Here is a 12,766-nt window from a genome sequence, read left to right on the forward strand (position 1 = left end):
GACACACTTAAAATAAAAATCCAATAGCTTTTTACAAAATTGATGCAGAGAAACAAAAATGATTTGTACAAGAAACATAATATACATACATGCAAAACAAATTTAGTATTTCTGACAATTACCAGAAGTACCACTTTCACTGAATATAGAATATATAAAAACATAATTATGTATGCAATAAATATCACAGAAAATAACTTAAAAACATCATGCTTAAATATGTTGGAAACCACATTTCTATACAGCAATGCAGCTTTACATCATTTGCTTTCTTTTATGCAAGTTGACACAATGGCAATTGCAACCAATTTGATAACTTGCTATCGCATTTGGTTTTAATTTTACCTAATCTATACAGTCTTTTATATATATATAAATGGACGTGTATGTCCCTATATTTCACTTTTCCGCCAAAACTACACATTGCACATCGAATGGTGTTTGTATGTGGTAGTAGCCCCAAGTCTCCATTCGTGCATTATGGGGGTTGCGTCTCGATAGCTGTAAGGGTGCGGGAGATATGGGGCTGAAAGTGGTTGAAAGTGGTTTTCTATTTCAAATGTTATATTCGAATTTGTTTGAATTTAATTCGAACAATGTTTGAATTTGTTCAAATTTAATTCGAACATAAAATTTGAATATTGGTTCGATTATAGAACGATTGTAAACATTCCAGAAACGTTGAAAATAGTTTGTTTGACTGAACGTAAAAATTCTCTAATTAGTCTGGAAACGGGGGACTTAATTCTTGCATTTTGTGAAAACAGATAAGATTGGCTATAATGTAATTATCTTAATCTTCACTATCGTTACTTTTTGTCCAGCGAAGCGGGTCCTTGCAGTTAGATTACTTAGAAAAACAGTCTTTTATATANGCCATTGTTCATCAATTTGCATGCCATTTCGATAAATTCATTAAATTATTTTTACTATTTTTTATTATTTCAATATGTTGTTTAAATTTGCGTTTATATATTTCTTTTTCATAATGTAATATTTTTATGTTATTTTTGTCAATCCTGCAATTACTATTATTTGTGTGATCAAACCAAGGGGAATTGTTGTATTTTAATTTTATAGAGGCTTCATGTTCTTTAATTCTCAATTCTAATTGCCTGCCTGTTTCACCTAATGCCATTCAATACATATTCATGTGTTTTTTTGGATTATATAAAATATCATTGTAAGAGTCATATAATTAGAAAAATCGTTACTCTGTCTTCTGAGGTATGAAAAGGGATTTATTTATTGTCTGTAAAAATCATCTTTGCATGAAAAATTGTAAATTAATTAATTTTTTATTTTTTATGCTTTATATGTGTAGCATTTACACTGAAGATGGGCTCATATAGGCCCGAAATGCATTTGTGATTTGCAATACAGGAGTACCTAACCTTATAGCTGAGAGAAAGTCTACCAATTTTACTAATTCGGATTAAAGAGACATATACTAAATCTAAACCAACTAAAATCTAATATAGAATATTCTTAATAGTATTAAATTTATAAATAATTAAGTTTAGGCATTAATCACTTTGAACAATATGACAACTTCTACATTAGAAATTAATAGAATTATCTTAAACTGAAATTTCAATGTCATAAATAGGATATTGATATCAAATAATAGAAACCTTTGCATTTTAATTGAACAAGTACTTTTGGCCTTTTAAAAACACCATCTTTGAATTCTTCCACGATAAGAATTAAAAATGTAAATATCACAAGCCACTTCAACTGCATAGATATGATTTAAAATCCAGCAGATGCATTTTTGACAAACAAATGTTTTCAATTGTCTTAAAGGGCTGTTTGTTCGGTTTGACAACAATCCCAAAGGATTGTTTTATTAAATTTAAAACAAAATATCTAAAGGTATTTTGTTTTAAATTTAAAAAATTAGTGCTGACTAATAAAAGTTTCTAGTATTTGACATCATAATTATTTTAAAAACAATCTAACAATGAAATTCTTTAATTCTAGTTTGTTTTTCTCTGCATCATAATCTTTTCTACACTTAAACATTGAATCTTTGCCAATTCTTGTTGGATAAAATTTTCATAATATTTGTAAGCAATTTAAAATCCGCCACTCCAAGAGATACTTAATAATTAAAGCCCATAAAATTGGTAAGAAATCAATTGATTATAGACATTTGGCATTATTTCAATTTGGTCAGAATAGGTATAACTTAAGTATAAATTCTTATAGAAAGAAATAAATGTTTTTATATGTTCTCATAGTTAAAATTATAGGGTTATAGTACAGGTCAAATCTATAATTATATATGTAAAAATTACATCTGTAAAGATTGATAGCCAGGAATTTGTTTAATTAAGATAACAACATTAAAAGTATGATACTTTGTTGTTAATATTCTTTCTTTAATTAATTAAACAAAGAAAAACAAAAATCATAAAGATTATTATATATATCTTTATCTCTCACCAAAATAATAACTTGCACTTTATACTAGTGTGTGCCAAATTAAGAGTCAATTCAAAAAGTAATAAATTCTTGATTGGGCAAAAATTTGTAATTATGTGAAATGTACAAGGATGTCACAAAACATGATAACAACATATCACCATGAAAATAATTACACAGTTCTCAATTAGAACTAATTGTGTAAAATTATAAATGTAATGAAGTTTTCTATATTATAATGAAATGTAAATAATAATTAGTTAGGAAAGTTTTAAATATTTTTTATTTATACACACAATAAATTTTTGAAGTGGTCATAAATGCAGCCTTAATGCTGAGGTTAACAAGATCAAGGCTGCCTCAAAAGTAAATTTAAAATTTTTCATATTGTATGCATTTAAAATTATTTATAGTATATATAAAAACAGATTAAAAGAATTTACACTATTAGAGTTTTGTGTATCTGTCAACTTCATTATTCTTGTTTGTTTGCCAAAAATTTATCTTTATTGGAAATGATTAAGACATTATGCTGTATATTGTAACAGTGACATTATTTAAACACAAATTTTGTAATATATATCTATGTTTAAAAGTTTTTTAAGATTTTACGATATTCAAATTTTGTCAGTCAATCTTTTTATCTGCTAAAAATGAAAATAGAAATATTATTTTTTGTCATTTTTTTGAGGAAACTGTAAGAATTTATTGTTACTATTAAAAAAAAGTTAGATTTGATAGTTTGTGAAATTCATTCAGAAGAATTTGAATTGTTAATTTTGAAAATTATGTTAAAAATTTTTATTATAACTAGAACAATCTCAATATTTTTTAAAATTTCTATTTTACATTAAATGTTTTAAAAAGTTAAAAATCTTAATGATTACTATATTTTAAGTAATTACTGAAAGACAATACTGATACAAGAGAATGTTAGTTAAAAAATATATTACATATTAAGTTTTATTTTTATGGTCTTTGTACTTAATAAATTTAGCTTTTTATTACTAGAATTTATTATTTTATTTATTTTTAATAAGTAATTTTTTAAAACATATTTGTTATGATACTATACTTAACCTATTAGTCATATTTTTCTATTGTGTATGTATCAACTTCATATTCCATTACTTGGAAGAATTTATTTTGGCATATCAAGAAACTTCATTAGATCAAAATATTTTTATTTAGATATAAAAATATATGAATTTTTTCTTTTTAATGTATTCTGTAATTGTCTAAATCAAATTTTCTTACCTGTCTTAAAAATGCATTTCCAATCATGCAATCATCATGAACAGAATAAAAAATAATGGCAGATTATAGATTTATTCCATTATATTAGTCAATAATCAGATGTATTGTAGAGTATTTATATACCTATAATATTGAAAACATTTTCAATTTTATAGATCATCTGAATAAATTTTGTTTATTGTTATATCATGATTATGTAATCTGTAAGAGACTATATTACTATGTCCTAGAGGCTATGATTATCTAAATGGGCACTAAGAGACAAATATGAATGGCAGAGGAGAACTGGAACCGGACCTCTCTGAGCGTATTTTTTGTTTATTTACAATTAATCACTGATGATTACTACGATTAGTTACCAATTCGGAAAATAATGTTTGTTACATTTTGTATAAGTTGCTTAAATATTGCAACGGTGAATTTACATATTAATTTAGATGTTAAGAAGTTCCTTATAACAAATCTTACAAGTGTAATCTAGATGATTACACTAAACCAGTGTTTCTCAACGGGGCGNATATTAAGAATAATTAGATATTTTATTTGTTATATTGTACAATAATTAAACAAATAACATTATACTAGTCACTAGTCTATTCAATGCAGTACGAATTTGGCATTAGTCTTGGTCCTCGGCATCAGAATTTTGAAGCGAAGGGGGCGATAATAGGTAACGGTTTTATTGAAGGGGCGACGATTCATTAGAGGTTGAGAAACACTGCACTAAACCATGTTCTATTTTCTCTCAATGCAAAAGCTGTATGTTATTGAATGTGGTAATTTAATTTTATGCAAAAATAATAAAACAAAATAAAATGTCTGAATTTTGTAACTAATGATGGCTAAGTAACATGGCAAGTGAGTTTCTACAAATAGTTAACAAAAACCTTCAAAATATTAGAAACTAACAAAGCAATCTGAAAATTAAAAATTGTCTTCAATGTTACTCTGTAAATTATAAATTATCTAAAATAACATCTATAGTCATCATAGAAAAATCAAATGATATTATTTAATTGTGGAGAAGCAATTAAATGTTAAATACATGAGAGATTAATATATAGAAATTAAATTGCTAATCAAAAATAAATATTGACTCAATCTACTAAGTTCAAGCAATTTTTTCACAAAATCATTTATAAAAATACTAAAAACACTATTTTCTGACAAATTCAACTTTTATTTTCATTTTCTTTGGTAATTTATATTTTCAGTGAGTCTTAATTATAAATACATCAAAAGTATATATAGCTAATTAAAAATTGCATATAAGGTTAAGTTTATTTAATTAGGTGATTTTATGGATATAGATAAGGAAGAAAAAATTTTAATAAAAAAATCATTATACAGTAATCTGTGTAACTAAGATATTTTTTTAATTTGATACTGAGATGGCTTTTTATAGTATGTCTTTCTTAACCAAAAATTTTTCTTCATTTTCTGTCACTTTTTGATATCCAACTAATTTTATCCCGAGAAGTGAGAATAATTGGAGAGAATTTAATGTGCTGTTTGACAGACAAACTTGCTAAAAATTTAAGTTTTCAGTTTTAGAAGAACTATCAATATATGCATTTGATATTTTGGAAGCAAGAAAATTATATTAATTTGTCCATTCATAATTTGTGAAAAAAACAAATTCAGATTTAAATTTGGTTATCCAGAAAACTTTGTCTTACTAGATAAAACAGCATAACTGAGAATTGAAATAAAATAGTTAAGTTATAAAATAGTTCATTTCAAAACTTCATCAAATGGATGACTAAAGGAAATATATTGTAGAAGTCAGGTTAAAACTGTTCGAAAAAATAGTTTATTTTTCTGTCAAGTTTTGATTAATACATTATTCTTTAACTGTATTTTCTATACATGTAATGCAATTTGATTCAATTTGATGTAAATATTAGAAAATTATGAATTATCAAAGCATTAGATTTGGTCAAAAAAGATCTTCAGTGACTTTGTTTACAAAGTAACCATGGTAGTTTGGATTGCAAATATATGTTTTTATGCATTCTAGCCAATATTACAGTGGTTGTGACCATCAGTTTTAAATAATGAATAACTTCTTGATTCCTACTTATTTATATCTCTGAGCATTCATTGATTTTATCAATATTAATGGTGTTTTGTAAAGTGGCTGGATGACCAAAGTGATAAAGGCACTAGCCTACCATTCTGAGAAATCCAAGTTTGCATTAATTTCAGAAATTTTCATGAGTGGACTGACTCAGATATCTTGGATCCCATCCTTTGTCGACCAGTTAACTCTCTTGTTCTACAGAACAGTGTGTTCAAGAATAAAATAATGTTCCACAATCCAATTTTTGTAGCCAGAAGAGGATGATGAAACTGAAATCCATTAGAGATTATATATGTAACATGGTCATGGCTATTTCCTATGCCACAGTTTGTATAATCTTGTGACCTGTAAATAATCTTGATATGGTTTGACTGTATCATTTAAAATTTCTATGAAAGCATGAGTTGGTGCCAAAATGTCATAGCTAACTGCAAGAATATACAGCAATATTTCCAAACTGTCATCCAACCTTTTAAATTGGCAATTGGATATTTTAATACAATGAAATAAATGTTGCATTAGCCCACTAGTGGCTGAGTGGATAAAACCATCAAATACCAGTAGTCAGTCATGGGTTTGCGACTGGCCAACAGGCTGGCCACATGGAAATTTCCAGGATATTTTCATGTTTGTACCACTTAAACAGAGGCCAGTTTCTCTCCCAGGGAACCAGCCCCTTTTTAGGTGCTCTCTGGAGGCATCTCCCTACAACAGATTGCTCAGATGTCATATTACCATAACCAAACAAAATGTTGTAGTAAAATATCATCAGAGTACCTAGACAAGGCATGCTAAAAGACTAAGGAGTACTATAATGTAGCTGCCTGAAAAGCTAATGAGTACTTCCTGTCACTGCCAGTCTTTTATGGTCTTGAGGAAAATCATAGAAGACAGTGGCAGCTACAGGAAATAAGTTGTATTATAGGAGGAACTGGCATTATAAGCTTCTCTGTAATGACAAGGATGTATGTCACTGGGCAAGATACTGAGGAGCCAAAACTAGTGCACCTGCAAGGGACTGCAACTAGTGCACTGGCACAGATCTACTTGGGATTGGTGAGGTGTGACATTTTCTCTTGTTTCTTTGCATCAAGGCTGATGGTGGCCCCTCAGGCTTTCTCTCCCAGGCTTTCCTTATCCTCAATGAGGTTAAGGATTACATGGCCAGTAACCGCTTGGGTAAACTTGGGACGAGGGAGCATTCATATTTTATCATGAGCAATTGCAAAAGTTAATCAAGCTTACAACAAGTTTGATTAACTTTTGCTGTTGTCTCAGACATCTCCTCTAATGTTCTGTCTGATGATCTTGTCGGTTGGTTAAACTCTCTTGTTACCAAGGATGAAATTTGGTCAGGCTTTTGGCCTCCCATGCTAAGAAGATGGATGCTGCTCTTGCAGTGGTCAAAAAGACTGTGAAGGGTGCTCAGCAGGTTGTTTCTGCTGCTGGTTAGTCAACTGCTTCTGTCTCTGGTAGCAATTACAGTGATGCTGTTAAAGTCGGTTGGACCTCTGCAGCTCACTTCCACTCCTCCCAAACCTTGCCACATGGTTCCAGTGTATAGGGATGATGAGTCTCAAGACTCTGATGCTACTCATAGGACTCTTACCAATAATGTCAACCCACACAAACTAAAGATTGGTGTACAGTGGATATGGAAGATTCTGAAAGGTGGCATGGCTGTGGATCTGTGTTGTAAAGGGGATGTCAAGGTGTTCCAGAATGCTGTTTCTACTGTCTCTAGGCTACAGTCTAAAATTCCAAAAACCTGTGCCTACCACTGATTAAAGTTATTTCTGTGCCTAAATCCCTCAAGAGGGATTGTTTATTGGAAGCCATTTTTGAACAAAATAGCCTAATTGCTGAAGCATTCACTAAGGAAGAGTTTCTGGAAAAAGATCATGTGGACTTTCCCACCAGTCAAAAGAATACACTGTTGGCTTCTTGGGTGATTGAGATGGCATCGGAGGTTAGGAGCCTTTTGCTGAAGGAAAGCAAATATCAATATCCAGTGGTCAAGATGTGCTGTTGTGGACTTCATTCCAGTTAGCCAGTGTTTTAAGTGCCTTAAGTTCGAGCACTTCGCCAAAAATTGTGATGTAGACATGCTCACCTATAGTCAGTGTGGGGGGGAATCACTCCTACAAGGATTGTGATAAGAAGACATAAGATCCAAAGTGTATGACCTGTTCGGGAAAAACAACGCAACTGCAAACATGATGTCCTTGACAGAGAATGCCCTCTCTTAATTTGCATGAGATCTCAAGCCCTAACAAGAATTGATTATGGCCAGTAAGTCTAGTAATGGACTTTGCTCACAGAATTTGACAATCCAGATTGTGCAGATCATCTTAAAATGGCTATTGCTGCAAATTCCCAGCTTTGTCAGGAGCTGGACAACTTTGACATTGGACTGGTGCAGGAACCATACTGCACAGGTGATAAGGTCACTTGCTTCCGGCTAAATTATTACATTATACAGCACAATTCTAGGCAGCCCTGGGCTGCAGCAGTCATTGTAAACCCTTGCGTTGCCATTGTTTTCCATCCAAAGTTCTCCTCCACAGACTGTGTTTGCTTTGAGATTAGTCTCACTGCTATCAGGATAGTTGTCTTCAGCATCTACTGCTCTGGAAAGGCTAGCATCACTGATACTCTCCGTATGCTTAGTGACACAATAAAGCACTTTCATCAGGCCCAATTTCTGATTGCTGGCGGCCTCAATGCACACTCTCCTATGTGGGGTGGTGAGGCTAAAGATGACTGCGGTAAAGCATTGCAGGGCTTTGTGGTAGCTAATGATCTGGTCATTCTGAATGACCCTAACTCTCCACCAACCTTTTCTTCTGAGAATGGGATCTCGTGGATTGATGTGATCATCTGCTCTGGTGGTCTTCTTCCACTATTAGTAACTGGAAGGTTGGTTTTATGGATAGTCTCTCAGACCCACAGAGTACATTACATTTGACTTGCACTATTCCAATCCAAGAAGAGAAGGTGATCAAAGTTTGTTCTACTCATTTAACACCAGGTCTACTGATTGGTGCAGGTTTGAGAGTCTGTTACAAGGGTGTAACTTGCAGCTCAATGAAAACTCATCACGGGCTCAGGTTGAGGCCTGTGTTAATGCTGTTATTGATCAGATTTGTGATGTCTGTAATGATACCATCCCAAGGAAGAGAAATCATAGGTGGGCCATCCCTTGGTGGAATGTGAATCTCTCGGCAATGAGAAGGGAGAATAATTGGTTGCACAGAAAGTTCCAACGTTCCCTGTGCAGTAATCATAGGAGGAGTGTCATATACACGTTAACTGGAGTATCAGAGGAGCTACAAGCAAAAAATAAAAAAAGCGAAATTGGAGTCGTGGCAGAACTTCTGCTCTGGGGCAGGAGGTGATCCCTGGGGCTTTGTCTATAAGCTTAGTACAAACAAGCTCAAGTGCCACAGGCTTCTCGGTAGCAATGATCCAGTTGCTGATGCTGCAGATGAGTTTTCAGGCAACAGTCAAAAGGCTCTCTGATCATTTTTGTCCTGCTGATGCTCCTAATGATGGCTCTCTGGATCAGATCAGTATAAGATCATTCAGTCATGAAGAGTACCTTATGGAAAGAGAAAGGAAGATCATTCTCTGTGAGATTAATGACATCATTAAAAGTCTTCCAAAGAAAAAAGTGGTTGGGCCTGATCGCATTGATGCAGTTACTGATCCAGAAAACTTTGGACATCAGACCAGATCTTCTGGATATTTTCAATGCATGCGCTAACACTTTGGGATCTTCCCTTACTCTTGGAAGCATGCTCAGCTTGTCTTCATTCCCAAGAAACATGATGAATCTCTCACTGTCCACAACATGAGGAACATCTCTCTTCTTTCCATCTTTGGAAAGGTCCTGGACAAGTTGTATGGTATGATCTCTTGGATCTGAGAATCAAATGGCCTCTTTCATAATGCACAATATGGCTTCAGGAGAAAAGGAGGCTCTATGGATGCACTACTGAATTTAACCAACTGCATAAAGAATCTACTCATGGAGCACAAGTATGTCTTTGGCCTCAGTATGGACCTGCAAAATGCCTTTAACTCTGCCTGGTGAACTCAGGTCCTACATAGGCTCTCTGTGCATGGTTGCCCAGCTAACCCTATTCTATTTGGTGAAGGATTATTTTAGCAATAAAGAAGCCTCTATCAACATCGGCGAAAAATCCTTCTCTCATGTTCTTCGGAGAGGCGGCCCTCAGGGCTTGGTCTGTGGACTGCTCTTCTGGGACATACTCTTCAACAGTCTACTCCACCTGGACTTTGGATATCAATGCCATATCTTTGCATATGCAGATGATGCTTTTCTTGTCTTCCCTGCAAATGCACAGAGGGCAATTGAGGTTGCTGCTGAAGATATTATTAGGAAGACCATTGAATGGGATGATGCAGATAAGCTAAACTTCAATCTGGACAAAACCAAGGGCATTGTGTTCTCTGCACCGGAAAAATCAAATCTCTTTAGGCATGTTCCTTGTGTGAGGTTTCACAACACTTCCATAAAAATTGTGGAACAGCTTACTTTCCTTGGTGTGGTCCTTGACCATAAGTTTTCATGGAAGCCTTAAATTCAGCATATCACCAATAGGACTAATCTAATTTTTAACAACCTCCTGCGTGTTGCTCATAATAGTTGGGGCTTGTGCTATGAAGCGATTAACTCCATCTACAACTGTGTGTTCATCCCGGTAATCTGTTATAGCATGGCTGTTTGGGGTGAAGCCGCAAGCCATTCCCATAACCACAGGCAATTGAGGCTAGTCCAATGCCATGCACTGATTCATCTGACTCACGGTAACAGGACAGTCTCGGACACAGCTCTGTCAGTTATTGCTGGGAAACCTCAAATTCTACAGCAAATCTATTACACCATGGGTAGGTTCTATTTTTCAAGAGGAAGAAGTGCTACTCTTCCGAGTGTCTCATTTGATGTCTGGCACATTGAGCTTGACTATCACTTTAGTGATCTCTCCATCCTGCATTTAAAAGTTGTCTTGACCTGGTCAAAGGGCCCTCTGACATAGAGGCCTTCACAGATGGCTCAAAGACTTCACAAGATATGGCTGGTAAATTTGTCATCTTTTCCTTTAGCATGGAGAAGCATCATGGTACTTTCAGCCTTCATCCAGAGTGTTCAATGTTCCAGGCAGAAATCTTTGCTGTCCTTATGGCTGTACAGTATTGCAACAATGAGTATAAGGAGAAACTCATCAACATCAGCACAGATAGTGCAGCCACTGTGCAGATCCTACAGGATAAGGACACCACCCACCCTATTGCTAGGGACATCCTTTCTGCTGCATTCCTGTCTTCTAACACCTTCCATATCAAATGGATCAAGAGTCATCAGGGCACTCTGGGCAACGAGAGGGTAAATTTCCTTGCCTGCACCACTACAGAGAATTATGAGGGCATCTTTGTCTACTGTCAGCTTCCCTCCTCCAGTATTAAGCAGTTGCTATGGAACAGCATGGTTGTTGGTTGAATGCTGGCAAAATGACTGGAATTCCTTGCCAGAGACTCATATTACTAGGCAACTCCTCCCAAATGTCAGCAATCATCTGAAATGAAAGATGGAAGTGGATTCACCCACATCACCACTTTACTCAATTCCTTAGGTAAGCACGGATGTTTCAATGCCTACTTACACAGATTTCATAATAGTAACACAGACTGTTGTCCTCTCTGTGGTATTTGTGATGGGATGTACCACTACCTCATTCACTGTCCTATGCTTGAGGACATCTGTCACTCTCTTTACCATTTGATTGTTGTTAGTGGGGCCAATTGGCCTTGCAAGTTGGAACTCTTAGTGTCTGAAAGAAAACTTTCATTTTCTTCAAGAACTGATCATACTCTACTTTGCTAGAATTAGTATCACCTTGGTGGACAATGGTACAAATACAATACACCTCCTTGTATGTATCGTGTTTTTGGTTGTTGTTGATCAGAATCTTCCTTGTCTTGTAAATACATGATCTTGTTTATTATTTTGCTTTTTTTTAATACTTTTTTTTTGTTTCTATTTTTATATTTTATTACTTTTTACATATGTTATCTGCTTTTTTGTGTCAGCATGGATCTTCAATGTATATCTTTTACAGCATTCCCAATTGTGCCTACCAGTGTCAGGATCTAATAAAGATTATTTGTCTGTCACTGGGCATATACATTGTACCCAATTGGGGAAAACAGGATACACCAGCACTTTTAATATATGGGTATCATGAAATGTTCATTAAGGTATAGAATTGCAGAACACTAGCATGATATGAGGAAGGACTCTCTATCTATTGCTTTGGCTATCTATGGAAGTGAATGGAAGTGAATTGGGAAAATACAAGGATGGCAAGAACAGTCACAAGAAATCACTTACTCAAGCATTTGGAGTGCTTACAATTTACAAATCAACAAGTAGAAGTAGATACATAAATTTTAAAGACAAACATACAATGTCTCAATTGTGGAAGGCACAGTATGAGATTTCCAGCAAATAAGGAATTACAATTTATAAATCAGAAAAAATCTTATGTAATCCTTTTCAACCAATTATATCACTGTATTTGTTTTAATTTTTTAACTCGTGTTCGAGAACATTTATAATGTGTTCTGTTCTATCAGGCTTAAAGAACATTCAGTTTACATGTTATCCCAAAGGCAGCTGTTTAAAACCACCAAAAACATTTGCGTCACTGCATTAAAATATCCAATTGCCAATTTAAAAGAATGTGTTATTTTGTTAGCTTGATCAGTTGGTGGTGATTTTTCAGCATTATTCTTAATGCTATTGAGCATTAAGTCTCATTCAAAATAAGTAAGCATTAATTTATCAATTTTATTTATATCTAAAATGTTGCTAGATTGCAAGCCCCCTACTTAAATTAGATGATTGATTAGAAATGCATATTTTACTATTATTTTACACATTTGTTAGAAAAAAAATGCAGATAATAAAAATTA

The 12,766-nt window shown here is 33.6% G+C and overlaps 1 protein-coding gene across 1 annotated transcript; it reads left to right on the plus strand.

Moving 5' to 3' along the window:
* Nucleotides 1–8,123: 8,123 nt before the first annotated feature.
* LOC111615781 lies at nucleotides 8,124–9,165 on the plus strand. The gene is made up of 2 exons (XM_023357217.1): nucleotides 8,124–8,686; nucleotides 8,817–9,165. The coding sequence occupies exons 1-2, from the start codon at nucleotides 8,124–8,126 to the stop codon at nucleotides 9,163–9,165; spliced, it is 912 nt and encodes a 303-aa protein (XP_023212985.1).
* Nucleotides 9,166–12,766: the final 3,601 nt, after the last annotated feature.

Source organism: Centruroides sculpturatus, unplaced genomic scaffold, assembly GCF_000671375.1.
Source record: "Centruroides sculpturatus isolate CEXI.00-Female unplaced genomic scaffold, Cexi_2.0 scaffold2677, whole genome shotgun sequence".
NCBI classification, from domain to species: Eukaryota; Metazoa; Arthropoda; class Arachnida; order Scorpiones; family Buthidae; genus Centruroides; species Centruroides sculpturatus.